The 17292-nt window shown below is 43.4% G+C and overlaps 1 protein-coding gene across 1 annotated transcript; it reads right to left on the minus strand.

The window, feature by feature from the left end:
* Positions 1 to 807: 807 nt before the first annotated feature.
* Positions 808 to 10291, minus strand: gc2 (guanylyl cyclase 2). Its single transcript, XM_070929559.1, has 23 exons — positions 9935 to 10291; positions 9564 to 9692; positions 9281 to 9460; positions 9017 to 9134; positions 8605 to 8906; positions 8384 to 8515; positions 7888 to 7991; positions 7662 to 7780; positions 7331 to 7415; positions 7039 to 7135; positions 6765 to 6887; positions 6410 to 6490; positions 6151 to 6327; positions 5915 to 6071; positions 5680 to 5832; positions 5369 to 5517; positions 4737 to 4900; positions 4344 to 4536; positions 4075 to 4249; positions 3639 to 3737; positions 3212 to 3306; positions 3040 to 3125; positions 808 to 955 (listed from the first exon to the last, which is right to left on the minus strand). Exons 1-23 carry the CDS (start codon positions 10289 to 10291, stop codon positions 808 to 810), a joined length of 3423 nt encoding a protein of 1140 aa, XP_070785660.1.
* Between the last annotated feature and the right edge of the window lie 7001 nt (positions 10292 to 17292).

A 17292-nucleotide genomic window follows, 5' to 3' on the forward strand; every position in this document is an offset into this window, starting at 1 on the left:
GCTTTAAACCCGCAGGTTGCCCCCATTTGCAACATATTTTGATAATTCATTAATTTTATGCCTCTTTAAAACTTGAATCTGCCTCAAAAAATGTACAGAGACGAGAGGAAAAAGAAAAAAACTGGAGTTTCTGGTGAGCTGAACACACACAGGTACACGTTTCCTGGTACATTAGCTGTTTGGGGGGGTCCAACGGCCAAATTTGCTTCGCTTTCTGTTTGAACACACCTTTAATCTTCTAAATTCAATATCTTTGGGGTTTGGACTGTTGGTCGGGCCAAACAAGCAATTTGAAGACGTCGTCTTGGACGCGAGGAAAATAGTTTTGGGCCTTTTTCGCTATTTTTTCAACAGGCAGATCTTTAAAATAATCATTATTTGTAGCTCAAATGTAGCTGCATGTCATCCCTCCTCTCTCTCCTCTCATTTCTCCAACATCAGCAACTCGGCACCACAAAGCCAAGATGCCTCCACAAACAGGAAGTCCTCCCCCCTCCTCCCTTCAGACAGAGAAACAGGGAGGCGACGGAGGAAATGAACGGGAGAGATTAGCTGTGCTCCTCTGCTGCTGACAGGCGGAGTCTGCAGATCCCTGCTTTGCTGAGTCACCACTTCTCAGCCTCTATACATAGTTCCACACAAGACTTCATCTCGTCAACTCAAGCTGTTAATACACACCAACACACACACACGGTGATAATCTGAACTAACACTTTCACTAGCCCCTCTCTCCTCCTGGAAACGTTTTGATCACGAGCAGGGCATTTCATAAAAGTTACAAACTCCGAACTTTAAATTCCAGGTCAGTCAGTGGTGCGACATCATGACGTTGTCGTCTTCGTCGGGCGTCTGGAGCTGAGTCACGACGCGGACATGAGAGATCTTCTTCACCGCCTTGTGAAAGACCTGCTTCATGTCCTTTGACTCATCCTTGGCCGCGATGCTGGTGCTGGTGCTGAGAGGATGGAGGTGAAAGAGAGAGTCAGCTGCTACCCTAAAACTCAGGAAATACGCTCATTTGCTTTCTTTTCCGAGAGTTAGATGAAAAAATTGATACCACTCTTATATGTGGGAGTTCAGTACAGAGCTGAAGCCCGGAGGTGATTAGCTTAGCATAGCATTAAACCTGACAGCACGGGGAAACAATCTGGCTCTGTCTAAAGTTCAAAAACACGCCCGCCAACAATAACTAACTGTTCCTTAGTGAACATCACCATGAAGTTGCCAGGCAACCAGCACAGAAGTGAAAGGTGATCAATAAACTTGTCAAAAAGTAGAAAAACTTCAAACAAACAAGGTATAACGTGTTAATTAGAGAGCTTTAAAAGGCGCTGGTTGGCTTATTTTTGGACAGAGCCAGGCTAGGTGTTTCCCTCTGCTTCAAGCCTTTGTGCTAAGCTAAGCTAGTCGCCTCCCGGTTCTAGCAAAGTATTGAGTGCACAGACGTAAGAGTGGTATCGAGCTTCTCATCTAACTCTCGGACAAACTATTCCTTCGACTAGAATAAACATAACTTAGACATCAACAGGGGAATTCAACTTCCTGACTATGAGCTTCTGTAGAGACAATATCTGAGACAGCAGAAGTGTTTCCCCAGTCAATTTAGAAGTAGTGGGCCAAGTGCCATTACTAATGAAAAACAGGATATCTAAAGTACTGTAATTCAGTGTACGTAATATATTGTGCCATTGTTTCGAAGGCGTGTCTGTAATCAACCGTGACCTTTGACTGCAAACAGAGAAATTTCTGCTGGTGATAAATCAAGGGTATGATTTTTAGACTTTTATGGTTTTCGAGCCACAGCAGCATGTTGCCAGTCGACATGAGACATATTTTGTTTTGTTCAAAACTTGTAAAGTAGAAGAACTGAGTTTTGTAAGTGACCAACTAATCAAAATGGTTTTTTTTTTACTTTATGGACAAAATCCCCCACATGTAGATGTTGCTGTCTTTTATTTGCATTCACTTGTATCTTGAATGGAAACATGACCCACTCAAAACAAATCTTCAAATTTAAAGACTTCTGGGTATCTAATAGTAATAATAAAAGATACTTTTCAAAATAAAAGCCAAGAGAGTGTTTGACCAGCTGCTTCTTATTGTGGGCAAGATTTCTTCCTGAACTTCAAACAGGTCATGTTCAAGTAAATGCAAACAAACTGCAGTGGCACCTTAAGACAGTTCACGCCAACAAGTCCGTGAACTATGTTTGCAACGGACGAGTCACGTTGCAAACCAAGCCAGTAATGTTATACATTTTTTTGATAATGCATAACATTACCTCAGTTTTTCTTCTTTGCAAGTTGTTCCTGTTGTTGTTTCTCGGCTTTCCGTTTCTTGTACTGGGCTATCTCGGCCATCTGCAGCCCGTGGGCCATTTGCCTGTTGGGGGGAAGTTAACAGGGTGAACACAGCACACACACACACACACACACACACACACAAACGCTGGAGTCCTGAATCAGCTCAGCTACTTGTTCACTACTTGGGTGGACTTATTGTTGTAACCGCTGCAGAGGTTCACAGTTATGCATCTATCCGGAGGGGGGGGGGGCTTGAGGTTAGGCTGTCGACACACGATCGCTGGCAGAATCGCTTTTGTGCCGGGTTAAACCATTGTTTTCCTGTGATGTGGTGATGGTGAACAACACAACAAGGCTACCACGAACGCTGTAGGCTGCTCAGACTTCAAACGTGATAGTTTAACATTTTTCTTTCCGTGAGTTAGATGAGTAGATCGATACCAATCTCATGTGCGTTTAGTACAGAGCCAGAGCCGGGAGGTGATTAGCCTAGCTTAGCATAAAGACTGGAAGCAGGTGGTCCAGCTTAGACTGCTTTCTATGTGTCGACAGCCTTAATCCATCCTGGTTCTATTTTATTCTACTTCAAGTGCAAAAAAGTTTGTCGCTCTGCCTTTTTCAATGGATTTCTCTGAGTATTATTCTTCTTGTGCAAATAACAACTCCAGAATGAACATTTTGATTTCTGCTTCTGGCACCAAAATGAAGGAGGAGGAGAAAGGACAGTTAATCCTACCCGGTCTTGACCTCTGGAGGAACAGGCAGAGGTTTGGTAAATCCATCCCGCCCCACAAGCCAGTAGGTCTCCTCTATTTCTTTCCCCTGAGGAAGAGACAAGAGAGAATGAGCAGGAACACATAGACCTCATCCACACGCAGAAACCTCGATTGTCTGATAAAGTTTTGTACCTTGACTTCTGTCTTGCCTCTCAACTCGACCTTGTAGCCGAGATTTAGGTCCCGCAGGATCTTCACTGTACTCTGGTGGACGTGGATCCTGTAGGCTGCAGCAGAAATGATAATTATATAATTTCTAGGTGACTGGGAATAAACAAAATCAGAACAGGTACAGAAACCGAGGAAAAGACAACATGGGTTGTGTGATATGACTATATAATATAAAATCAAATAAATTATTATTCTCTTTTATTGATCAATGAACTTTTTTGGCTATAAAATGTCAGAAGATAGTTTGGACTTTTTTTTTTACAATTTCTGCATCAATGTGACGAGGAACCCTTCGTTGGCCAGGATTTAATTCACTGGATCAACCAAAAACAAACACTGCTGTCTGTTTATTCTGTCCTTCAAACAGTTTCTCAGGTCTGAAACTTACGCAGCCCGCTGGACTCCATACGAGAGGCCGTGTTCACCGTGTCTCCAAACAGGCAGTAGCGAGGCATGGTGAGACCCACCACACCTGCTACACATGGACCTGCAACAGTCAAACACACACAGAGCCATTAGGCCTGCAGGTGGCTGAGCTACAGCTGGGGGTCTGGGGTTTAGGTGAGTTTTAGGACTTAATAATATGTTTTTCATTAGAGAAATGACAGGAACTACATGCAGTAGATCCATGTAATTCATTTTATAACACCTCTGTGATGTCTATTATTTTTGTGTATTATTGCTTCAACAACACATTGTTGAAACCAACAATCTACCAACCAAATGTGTTCTTTTGAATGGATTTGAAAGCGATGATTTAACACTATTAGTTATGAAAAGTGGATAATATTTGCGCCTCACTTCTGCGTCCCTTCCTCCCTCACCTGTGTGCAGTCCTATACGTATCCTGACAGGAACGTCAGGCATGTGTCTCATTTTAAAGGTTCCCACGGCGCTCAGGATGTCAAGAGCCATGTTGGCTATCTCTGCAGCGTGGCGGTTGCCGTTAGGGACAGGAACACCTGACGCCACCATGTATGCATCGCCAATAGTCTCCACCTGGAGTTGAACGCAGCAGAACGAGCAACGATGAGATCTAATGAGATTTAACGCCTGCAGAAGTGAATAAAAGACAGAGACTGAAACACGGCACCTTGTAGACGTCATGGTTTCCTATGATGGCGTCAAAGACTGTGTAGAGGTTGTTGAGCAGGTCGACCACCTCGATGGGCTCGCTGTTGGCCGAGATGGTGGTGAAGCCGACGATGTCGCTGAAATAAAGCGACACGTTGTCAAAATGCTCTGGTTCGACTGTCCCGCCCACCTTCAAAGCCTCAGCAACGGACCTGAGGAAAGAAGAACATACAGTTTCGACACAGCCACTGTGAATACACTGTTTCCCACAATGTGCAAATGTATTTATGGTTGAAGCTGCAAGCCAATATCATAATTTAGCAGCCGTATGTGTCTGTGACTGGGTTAGGGTTAATCTGCATGTGTAGATGTGTTGGTGTGTTTTTGCACGAGTGTGTCTACGTTAACTCACGGAGGCAGCATCTGAGTCAGCAGCTTTTCCGTCTTCTGTTTCTCGATCTCCAGCTCCTCCGTTCGCTCTCGGATCAGCTCCTCCAGGTTAGACGAGTACTGCTCCAGCATCCTCAGCATGGAGTCTATGATGTTGGTCTTCTTCCCCTTGTTGATGTTCTTGAACTGAGAGGAGAGGAAGGAATAAAGCACAGGAAGAACAGGAATACAACACAGAAGGCAAGACAGAAGATTAAGCAATTTTACATTTCTGTCAACTACGTTGACTCTCAAATTGATTTAACATTTTCAATCCAATATGCTACAACAGTTTTTTGTTCAGAATTGTATTATTTTAAGATTTGAAAACCATGTAAAAACAACATTTACACCATCAAGGACACAAAAACTCTCCATGTTTTAAATGTGAGCAGTTTATAGGAGAAACACGCAATAATAAGTATGAAATACACCAGAGTAGGGCTGTAAATTCAACTGAAACTAAACTAAAGTAACAAACACAGCAAAGCTGGTTGTTTAAACCAATATATCAGTTTTAACACCGGCTAATAAAACATGTTGCAGCATTTAAATGTTGATATTTTGTTCAAATGAAGGTAAAATGCAGTTGTGACCTAAAAACTTTATATCTACCTGGTCGAAGATCTCCTCAAAGCACGGCCTCTTGTCTGGCTGTTCGTTCCAGCACTGTTTCATCAGCTGGATGCACTCTAACGGAGCGTAGTCTGGACTGACCACCGGGCGACACAGAGGAGGAGGCTTACGCAGCTTCTCTATGATGTCTAAAACACAGAGAAACATCATGCTGTCTGAAAGTGGAAGGATGAGACAATTCTGCTTGTTTATATGCGTATAAAAAGCCTGGAACCGCTTTGATCTCTTGGCAAATGTAACAGAAATTATAAACTTAACAAGAGTTTGTGTTTGTGAAGTTGTTGTCTTGCCTTCGGCGGACAGGTCCAGCATGTAGAACGGAGGCCCTCTGACCACCACCTCCTGCATGACGATGGCAAAGCTGTACACGTCTCCAGGTAGAGTCCCGTGAAGCCCCGGCTGCCCAGAGATCCTCAGGATCTCCGGAGCCGTCCACAGCAACTCTGGAACACACAGAGCCGAATTAGTTTTCTCCAGGACGAACGTAAACGTGAACCCGGTTCATAATCTGATCTGATCTCTCACCGTCTGCAGGTGGTTCGATGTAGGGGAACCTCTGGGCCTCCAGAACCTCGTTGTAGCCGTAGTCTGTGACCTTCAGGACGAAACGCCCGTCCACCACGCAGTTACGGGACTTCAGACGACTGTGGGAGACTCCGCGGTGGTGGAGGTACTTCATACCCTGAGACAGAAAACAAACAAGTCAGATTTCAGTTTTCCCTCTCTTATCTTGTCCTGTCCTACCTTCCCTCCACACTGACTTTAATCAAATCCAGCAGCAGAGACGACTTGAACATCCAGTCCAGTTTGACGTCATCGTTTAGCACCAGGTCCTCCAAACTCCCTCTGGAGCAGAACTCGGTCATGATGGCGAACACGCCACAGTCATGAAAGTAGCCCAGAAAAGGGTTGACATTCTCATGACGCATGTCCTTCATCTGTAGCCAAAAAAAAAAAAGTTTTATTTTCCAACAGTTCTTTATGATTCTGGTTTCTTTGTCTCACAACAACGTCACCTACCAGTTCAAACAAATCTCTGGTTTTGGGGTTGATGCTACTAAACATCCCGTCAGGAAGTCTCTTCAGCCACGCCCAGTCACCCTGGAGGACAGAAACACCAAACAGCCACTACAGTTACGACTGTACAGGCTACCAAAGTGATGCTCTAATACGTTTTAATTTTTGCACTTATATTGAAGGATTGAGGTTGACAAAACATCCACAAACAGTCAAACCCAGCACACAGAAGAAGCCTCAATCCAGTTAAAACACATCAGCCAAGGTTGCTCTAAAGGCAGCCTTTTCTTCCTTTAGTTTTTACAATGTAGAAAGGAGCGTTGTCATTGTAGCGTACATGTTAAACTCACTGTCTCACCTCGTAAATGACCACGTTTGAGTTCTCGTAGGTGGCCGGGGATTGGGTGGAGACTGGCGACGTGACACTGCGGTCTGACACGCTCCTCATGCCGCTGGTCCTGCTGTCACTGTGGCTCAGCTTCTACAAGGAGTTCAGGATGTGAGACGAAGGTTTTCATTTGATCAGTTTTCTACTTTTGAGGGTGACCACAAAAACACATAAACTGTCGATTTTGATGTTCAAGAAACCCACTAAGAAACATGGGTTTGGAGTCAATCGGACGGGGGCTGACCTTGTTGCTAAGCGACGGGTTTATGAACGTGACGTCAGCCAGAGTCAGCAAGATCTTGTTTGGACCCTTAATCAGTCGAATCTGATTGATGCGTCGCCTAGGCAACAAGAGACAAGGGGGAGACAGCAGGATAGAGTATTATGAAACAAAAAACTGCTAAACTACAAACAAATGCGTGGTCTTAATAACTTTTTTTTACCCAGAAATAATTAATTTTGATTTCAATTCCAATGATATTCTAGACCTTCCAGACCAGACCAACATGACTTGAGACCTCCTGCTGACTTTGTACCTGATGCAGTAAATCACAGCCCCCGTAAACACAGAGGTGGCGATTGCTCCCAGGCACATGCTGAGGGTCGAGAACAGATCCACACCTGGAACAGAAGAAGAAGAGCTTTGATGGAAAACATTAAAACGTAGTTGAGGAAACAAAAAGAATGATGTTTGGACCAAAGGCATTAGTTCGCCTCGTATAATCACTGACATAAACAATCCAAGCTAAACAGTTTTTTGGGAGTTCACATGCAGAAATGTTTATTTGTAGAGTCGTTGATCGTAACAGTAAACCAAAACATCCAGCATGAATGGAGGGACAGTGTATATCTGTATGTGTTCCTAACCTCCTGAGCAGATGACTCCAGGAGTAAACCAGCAAGAGGAGTCCCTCCTGGGTCCGTAGCCGCGAGGGAAGTGGATGTCTCGACCCAGGAAACGCACTATACCGGCCTCCATGCCGATCCTGTCATTAATCAATTTGATGAAGTTACTAATGTGACAATAACACCTGAGATCTTTGAGTATGTGTATAGGCACACCTTAGAATATAATGCCACAGTCCTCATATACCTGTATGTTGGCTTCAGCTCCCAGGAGAGTCCATCTGTGTCCAGTATGAGGTAGTCCAGCAGAGCCGCTCCAGAGCCGTTGGTTTTTATGGGGTGGCTGAAGCCCTGCAACGTAAAACAAGATATGTAGCTGGAGCTGCCCTTTTTTATGGGCCTTTGTCATTTTCTAAGATTCTAGGATACTAAGAATGTGGTATGGTGTTTTTACCTCAGTAACTATAATTACTATTATTCTGGAGTCCTTACAATGTAGTAATATATACATGCTTTCCTGGTAAATTGTTAACCATGAGTTACCAATTCATTCTAGGTTTGAAATGTTCAATCTTGCATGGTAACATAACATAACTTGCTAAAATATTGGTGTTAATATCTACCACATTTCCTTCAGCCTGATTTAGACTCCTATTACTACTATTATAGGTATACTTACTGTATGTTCAAGTCTCCATGACTGTTTTAAATACTATGTGTCTTATTCACGATCCTCTTAGTACCTGGAAGGCCAGGTTGCGGGTGTGGCTTGCCAGGTTTCCCCCAGACATCCACTCCCCAGATTGCCGAACACGATGCACCGCATGAGCCATGAAGAGGACGGAGCTGTAGATGGTGCCAAAGAGAGGAGACACCTGCAGGACGCACAGACAGATTTTAGCTCGAACTGCCTTCCTCAAGGGGCATCTCTACAGCGCACAAGCCCTCCTCTCCTCTCCATCACCTGCTGTGGCTTCAGCGTCCTCGCCACCTCTCCACTCTCCATGGCCTCTCTGTAGGCCTCGTAAAACGACATCTGGGGTGAGTCGATGGTGACGGTCAGCACGGCGTCGTAGGCCCGCAGCAGTTTCCGGTTGCCCTTCAGAGCCGGGTAGGTCACGTTGCGGTAGGGCATGCTGTAGAGCAGGGTGTCGTAGGGCACAAAAATCAGGGAACCGTCGATCATCTGCATATCGTAGGCCGTCTCCAAGAGCAGCTTCTGGGCTTCGCCACCGATCAACGCGGAGTGCATGCAGAGGATCACAACTAGGACGAGACAGGTTACAAGTTTCTGACATGACTATGCAGTTTTAACAATAAGTAAGTACAATAAACATTAAACTTTTTGAGGTTCTGAACACCAGAAACAAACTCACCTCGTATTTCTCTCATCTTGCGGAACTTGGACAGAGTGCGTCTTATGCCGTGAGGCGTGTTCTCCATAAAACTGACCAGTCTGACCGGCAGACCATGGCTCCTCAAGGAATCAGCTACCTGGACGGGACAGAGACAACACACACTGACAAAAAACAACTCAATTTCTTCATGATTAGGTGTTTTTATGTCCCAGCAATGTTTGTCTTTCTCTGTCATCTAGCAGGTTTATTGGATTTGTTGGGATCTCAGGAAAATATTCAAACCTTGGTGGCCGTCTCAACCCAGATGTCCTCTGAGGAAGAGATGATGCCAACGTGGGCCCACCTGAAGTAGTTTAATATGCTGAGAAGCACCCAGGTGGGCCTCGGCATGGAGCGGGCAAAGGTTGGGTGGCTCCGAACATCGTCCAGCTCATAGCCAACACAACTCCAGGGAAACAAGGCCTGGAGGAGGCGAGTTGAGGAGAAAATGGACACGTCACAGTAGGAACTAGGAGAGGTATCTAAAATACCTCTAAAATACAATTCCCCCAGAAACACCACCTACTTTGTTCCAGCCTTTGCTCAGCATTGACGCTGCATCACAATAACCGGGGTTAGCTGGTCCAATGTACCCTGAGGCCTTGGTGTGGAAACCCATGAAGGCCTCCAGTGCCCTTGACGTCTCACATGGCTCCTAAAAAGGGATAACGAATCTATCAGTCAATAAATCCATAAATGAATCGAGGTGCCGCAGCTAGACATGTCTGTGAGAACATCAGGACAGAGGACTGATAACAAACTTCTCATCTCATGCTCCCCAAAAGAAGGCGAATGAGCGTATTCGTCTGCTTGGTGGTGCAACCATAGCTAACTCAGCTCAATTATTGACCTTAGCTAACGTGGCTCCCTTAGCTGAAGCCGAGATCAGCATTGTACCTGCAGCACAGCATAGTCGAACGTTACAGCGTAGGACAGCGAGGGGTCCCTGTTGATGCGGTTGACGGCCAGCTGTGCCGCCACACTGGGAAGGGCCTTGGCAAAGAGAGGGTCGCACCCCCACGGTCCCACCACCCCGACCTGAAACCAGGCTGCCTGTGCTGGGCAGGGCAGAAAACACAGACAGGCCAGGAGAACCAGGAGGAACCTCAGGAGGCCATAGAGGGATGGAGGAGGAGTGAAGAAGAAGTGAAGACGAGGAGGACGGGATGATGATGGGTTGACGTCAGGAGCTTTGCCTGGTGTCTGCTTCCATGTTTGAGGTAAGATGATGAAGGCACGGCACTGTGATTGCATCTCAAGGCTCACCACCTCCAGAGCTCACAAGAACCTGGAGGAAGACGGTGTGAAGTTGCTGCTGCCCTGGAATAGTGAAGGATTTGGAGTTTAAGTACGTTTATTTTGTAGAGATACTTGTGTATCAACTCTACCCAAACCTGCCTGTCATGTGATCTCCTACATTTTCCAGAAGGACCTTCGGGGGCTGTCTGAGAAAGTTTACTGTTTGTTTAGTTTTAGTCAGTGGGGGAAGAAACATTCAGATGTCAAATCCCAGAATATAAAAATACTCCGTTACAAGTAAAAGTCCTGCATTTCAAATTCTTCTCAAGTAAAAGTAAATAAGTATTTAAATAGGTTTTCTCAGCCGAGTCTGTGTAGTGTTTGCAGTGCTGTGGTATCGACAGAAAGAGAGAAAGAAGTGTTAAACATATATGGAAGATAGCTGATTTGAGAGATTCGTAAAGTTTGACTTTTAATGTAGTTTTAATGGAAACCAAAGTCTTGAAAGAGCCGTTTTAGTGACTTTAGACTCAGAGATTGTACCCGGCTCCGTCAGCTACAACAGGATTATCTGGTGTGACCCTCTCATACCTGCACCTGTATCATAATCCTCATGCCACTGAGAAAAGACAAATCAAAGTGAGTCGGGCCCAAAACAAACAAAGATTTGTGGTGATTCTGCATGTAATGTGTGTTGAAAACGTCTGATCTTCTTGTGGGCTGATCAAGCTTTCAAGACCATTAAGGGCCTTTAATGAGGGTGATTTTCTTAAATGTTATCCTATAATAATGTTGCGTCTTGTAACAGATACAGTATTAGCTGGGTTAAATAACGCAGTTCTGCTGTTGGAAGTTTAAAGTCAGTATCGTCTTTTAAATGACTTCTTAAATGCTACACACAGACTGACTCTGACCATAATTTCAGAATTGTTCTCTTGCTCATACTTGTTATTTTATACCCATCATGCATCTAGCTTTTCTTCTTTTTAAGCATATTATGATTATTTTAATTAAAGGACTCCTACCATGCATTGATGAGATGGACAGGTCTTCCGTCTGCACCAAAGCGCCACCGCAATGGATAGTTTCATCACTTCCTCTTTTGTTTACATCCAAAAGGCAGAAAAGTTGTTGTCAAAACCATCAGGAACCCAGTGAGTGTCACTGCATTATGAGGTAAGTCAGCTGGTGGTGTATCTCAAGAAGGTTTACAGCTCGTACATGTGTGTGTGAGACGACCTAGAACAAGTGTGTGACCTGTCCTGTCAGATTATATCAAATCCAATCAGGGCGTTTGTAGCTGTAAGCCGCGCTGACTGAGGTGCAGAGAAAATTATGATGATGATTAATGTGACAAAACTTCATGAACTCAGGTTTTACCTGCCAGTTTTGTCCAGTCAGACGTGGAAATGTTTGATTTACAACTTCATGCGCAGACCAGACGACTGAGAGGAATGCAGCAGCAGCAGCAGCAGCAGTGGTGCATGTGGTCCAACACGAACTGCGTTTTATATGCACACACGGTATTTAACAGCAGCTTTACCAGCCATGATTTTTATTATAGGAAATATATTTTACTGTAGCTTCACTCATGATTCAGGGTGCTGCAGAGGAATCTTTTGTGCTTTCAATTATCTGTAAATAACAAAATTATAATAAATACTCGCAGGAAGTTGGTCGCAAACTGCAGATGAGTTTGCGAGTCTTGCAGGGCTCTTGCATGCTCATGCATGGGTTGCAAGTATGGCATTTGGTGAAACAGGCTCTGTGAATGACAATGTGTGTTTTTTTCATTCCCCAATTGGCCTAATTTTAGCAGTTTTACCCCTCATCCGTGTAAATATATAACTCTTGTGATGTACCTGATGAAGGTCGTGCAGGACGAAACATAATAAATAAATCTGTGTAAAGAAAAATCTATTTGCATGCTCATGTTTTATTAACTATAACTGTTATTGTTGGGTGGTAAAAGGTATTTAACGCCCAGTGAATACAACATGGAAAACTTGCACATTTTTATCTTTAAATTTCTCTCTGATGTAGTTCACCTCCATCCTGCGAGAATCAATACATCTTGGAGTCAAAAACCCTCTCTGATGCTCATTACTGAACATATTTGCTTCTATAACACACAGTACAGAGCTTCTCTGATAGCTAGAGGGCAGCATGATACAGAAACACCAACTAGTTAGTCTCCTGTAAAGAAAACTGTTGTGTGTATGTGGAGTTTTCTGGAATAAACTTGAATCCTAAAGGAGTCCCACTCCTTCGGTGTAAGGGTTGCACAATGTGGCAGAACAAACTGCATATTTCTGCAGGCTAAACGTCACTCTTCTGGTCTTTTCATGGGGCTTTTTTTTTTTTCATCAGGCTGACCCTCTCCTTTGGGGTTTACTCCGTCGCTATGATTCAAAAACGTGTTTTTGTCAAAAACAAAAGTGAGGTTAAAACAAGACCAGGAAAAGTAAAGGCATTAAAATGTGTATTTTCTCTAAACGTCTACATGAGAATAACTGGCTGCTGTGTGTTTTATGTTACTAGACGTGAGGTTTGGATAATAAAGTTGTAACTTTTATACCACTCTATCATACTCTCTCTCTCTGAAGCCGACTCCACCAACATTATGTCAAAACCAAGACAAATCCGTCCAGATGTGGAGTCCTGACCTGCCAGATGAACCCTCTGACTCCATTAATGCTGCAGTACATCTTTAAATACACGCTGCTCTAACGCCTTTTAAAACGTCAATACTATGTTTTTTTTTAAACTTTCGTCAGAGTTATTTAAATGTTTGAAGAAATGTGACAAAATGGAATCAATTGCTGATGAAGGCCGTGAGATGTGGCTAAAAGCTCCAGAGGATCTAGTTAGTGAACACTAAAGACTAAAACCTGAACTGAACCTTTAGTTTGAGGGGTCATGATCCAGAAAGGTTGGGAACCATCGTCCTCCATCATCAACATTTTAGGGACCTTACATGTTTATCACATGACCGCTTGTATTTTATAACAACTATTTAAAATGTTTGGTACGTTTGACTTTGTGACATCAAAGGAGGTTTTAACAGTTTTTCACCAAGTTCATTTTGACTCAGGTCTACAGCAGAGTTCAACCACAGGTTACTGTACACATCCAAGCGGTCTCCTTATAGCCAGGTGTTGACAGTCTCTGCCATAAGCAACTCTTTGAATCGATCGCGAGCTCTTTCTTTTCTGAATGGCACTTATCTTTATGAAACGGCCACTTAGCGGTCACTGACAGAAGGGCCCTCATTCTCAAGACTGACCGGCACCACGGTGTGCAGAGGTGGAGGGGCTGGAAACAGGACCAAACAGGATTTCACATACCATCAGTGGCGACCGCAGCTCAATACAAGGCGGCCATATTGGAAATCCACAGCTCTAAGGGATGTGGTGGCTGTGAAGGCATATTAATGTTTTCTGATCTGTTGGTAGGAATTCTATTGAATCTCTATTGGTAGAAACAGAGACTTCCAAAACTACGTATTTATATATGTTTGGGTACATAAATTACCCAACTACACTGAGACAAATCCACTTAACTAATCGAAGCTAATATGAGGCTTTAGCAGTCTGAGTTAACTTCCCAAGCTACAGTCTTACAGATGAACTTTAAAATGCATTTCTTTGCACAAAAGAAGACTATGAACAGCTGGTACAACAAGCTCCAGGACACGGTTCATTACTTAGTTTCGTTACTTCTTTCACAGTACATGCTGTATTTAATAGCAGTCAATTCCACATTGACTTGTGTTGAAATATCCATTCATTGCCTTTCTTTTCTTTTTTGCCGGCCCCACCTCAGTCAGTCTACGAATGTTCCTTATCTGATGTGGTCTGTAATTTGACCACACATCAAAGGACGAACGATGAAAAGTCAGAAATGCAGAAAAGCAGAGTGACATGAATGAAAAATAAGAATGAAAAGGATTAAGAACAACCCTGCCACCCAGAAACAACCACACACACACACACACACACACACACACACTTGTAGTGTAAATCCATGAAAAAGGTTTAAGAAGATCTTAAATTGTCAGAGGTCACAACATGAGGCTTTGCAACACAATCAAAGTCAAGGAAAGTAACTTTTGTTGTGAACGTCAGGGTCAACCTCTCTCAGGAAACGTCCTCTTTCTTGTAAGATGTGTCTGTAATGTTGATGATTCAACAAGCATGACTCATCCTCTGCCTTCCATCTGCCTCTTTATCTCGGATAGACAGAAAGAATAAGGTGCGTCGACGTGTTTCTAATGAATGACCTCTCCAGAAAAGACACATTTATTCGCAGTAAACTCCCAGACGAGCAGCAAAACTCCTAGGAGTTAACACAACGTTTGTGTTTCTTTCTCAAACACATGGTTTCTGTCTTCGCCTCCCTTTTTGTGATGGTTGACTCTCTTATGAAGCTGTACCACTCCATCAGATAGTGTCCAGCGAGCATAAGTGGCTGGTGATCACACACACAAAGTTGCTGTGGTTGCTGTTTATTTGTTATGGCAACTAGAGGAGGATCTCCTTTCTCTAATCTCAGTCTTCGCATAGAGCAGCGCTGAAACATATTCAACGTGCTCTCTGACATATATCATAAACCAAAGAGAGTTATCAGAAAGATCTTTTTGATCAGACTGTGTTGAGGAGAAATACAATCTCCTGCTTCGGGAATATCTGTGGCTGGTAGCAAAACGTTAGCAAGAAGAGTGGAGCTCAAAGTTAAAGATATGTTTGTGATTTAACCCTGTTAGCATATAATCCAGGAAATGAGACTGATATGACAGTGTCTTTACTGAACAACAGTATAAAGAGTAATCTACAGCTAGCAGCTGGTTAGCTTAGCTTGACTGAAAACAGGGGTACGCAGTTAGCCTGGCTCTGTCCGAAGGTAGCAAAATTAGCCAGCCACCACTTCTACAGCTAACTAATTAACACAGTATATAATTATAGAGCCAGGCTAGCTCTTCACCCCATTTCCAGTCTTTGCGCTAAGCTAGCTAATGTCTGTTAGCTCTTGCTACAGTTGGCGTGCAAATATGAGAGTGGTATCAATCCTCTCATCTAACTCTTTGCAAGAAAGCGAATAAGAATATTTTCCAAAATGGCAGACTATTAGTTTAATATTATTATAAAATACTATATTTGACTACAACACTGCAGTTGAGCACTTTAACATGGATCCTGAGACTTAATTTGAAACTTGTGTACCTAAACATTGGAAAGACATGTATAAAAACGCATGATGACATGAGTTATTGGAGCAAAAGTTCAAAAAAATCAGGAGAATATGAAAAGATTCCTGAGATTTAAATGGTCAAAATCTTAATGGCCCTGATGAAGCCGCTATTTATCCACCAGCTCTTTCGTGTGGTTAACCAATCAATCAGCTTCCAAGTTGCGTTCAAGACAGAGATGCTTATCTTGAAAGCGTTCCAGTGAGTTGCAACAACACAGAATTTGTGGTGATAAATCAGAGCATTTTAAAAATCATTAGCTTATCTTGAAAGCATGATGCAAGCCAAGATGGGGGAGGAAGGCGGAGATGTGGTCAAATTTAAAAAGGACTAGATTGTGACCAGAATTTCCTCGTCGAATGCTGTATGAAGAGGAGAAGAGTGAGAAAACGGGCAGGCAGGGGAGAGGGGAAATCGGAGGCTAAATGGGTTTCCCACTGGGGGTTTTGAAGCCAAAAATAGAGACAGCAGACCTCAGATATTGTTTGTGCATTAACTCTATACTTGCAGCCATTTAGCCAGAAATGAGAGGAAGTGGCCAAAAGGCATAAACAAAGATTAAGTTTGGATTTCAAGACAAGAAGCAGCTAAACATGGTAGAATAGATCAGTTTCACCGACTTGCTTCAAATTACGATGTAGTTTGAGGCAGATTATCATATCAAGACAATCCCTTGAATCCAATTTGCTAAGATACAATTTCACTAATGTGGAAGCAGGTTTCCAGTTGTCCAGAGGTAAGATGAAAACATCAGGTCTGTGTGGACTGAGGAGGAGGCCGTAATGTTATATGTTTGACTGGGGCTCATCTTCTCCCGCAATGGATTAATGGCACCTGACTGTAGAATTAGCGCCACCAACTGTTAATCAATCAACTTCTAATTTCTAAAATTAACTATTCAAAATGTGCGGCTTTACAAGGCCTGCCTGCACTGAAAAGTTGGGGCGCTCTGGTGGTCTTGGGGTTAAGGCGACCATGAACGGCAAACCCAGTTCGTGTCCTGCTGTTGACCATTGTTGCATGACATTTCCCATCTTTCTCTCTCTTCTCATTTCCTGTCGTCTCTCCACTGTCGCTGTCCAATAAAGACATAGAAAACGCCCCCTACGTCCCCAAAAAAGTCTCAAGTCCTTACTTGTGTCTAACTCGAGTTCAAGTCTTGAGTTTGCAGCTCTGAGCGTGTCGCTGCCATTTGTTCATTCCACTTGCTAAAGCAATAAAAACCTATGTTGTTTCGCAGATTAGAATCATCAAGCAAGCATGTTCCTGATTTTTATCATCAAAAAGCAGCGTTGGCCTTTCGCAGCGACATTTAGCTGTCACTCATGAATAACAGCGTTATTGTGTCGGCGAGCCGAACATTTAGCATCCCGTCTTGTGCTGAAAGCTCTGCTGAAAGCTGACACGTTCATTTGTTTTATGTCTGGACAAACAAGCTGATAATCTTCCTGTTTCTGTGCTTTTCTGTCTCTCTTTTTTTTATCTGTCTGACTTTGTCTCCCTTCAACACCCGATATCTTCTCTCCCTCCTCCCTCATCTGTCTCCCTCCCTTTAATATGGAGACAGTTGACATTATGATTCACTCTCTCCTCTTTTTTTGTCGTCACTTTGATTTATTTCATATTTTGTTTTACTTCCTAAAGTCTTAGATCTTCTTGCTGCCTTTCTGTCTCTCTTCCTCTCTCTGGGTTTGGGGTCTTGACTTCATCCCAGACGGGACTTTAACTTCCTGCCACCTCCTACAGATAACAGAAGGAGGCATTAACA

The sequence above is a fragment of the Enoplosus armatus genome, chromosome 23 (genome assembly GCF_043641665.1).
Source record: "Enoplosus armatus isolate fEnoArm2 chromosome 23, fEnoArm2.hap1, whole genome shotgun sequence".
NCBI lineage: Eukaryota > Metazoa > Chordata > Actinopteri > Centrarchiformes > Enoplosidae > Enoplosus > Enoplosus armatus.

What these genes read in the sequence shown, in the direction of transcription:
- gc2 (XM_070929559.1), bottom strand. Translation starts at nt 10,291, where the DNA reads ATGCAATCACAGTGCCGTGCCTTCATCATCTTACCTCAAACATGGAAG. An exon ending in GCTGTGATTTACTGCATCAG is followed by an intron (nt 7,136 to 7,330) that starts GTACAAAGTCAG and finishes CTTGTTGCCTAG; the next exon opens with GCGACGCATCAATCAGATTC. An exon ending in TTGAGGAGATCTTCGACCAG is followed by an intron (nt 4,901 to 5,368) that starts GTAGATATAAAG and finishes CTCTCCTCTCAG; the next exon opens with TTCAAGAACATCAACAAGGG.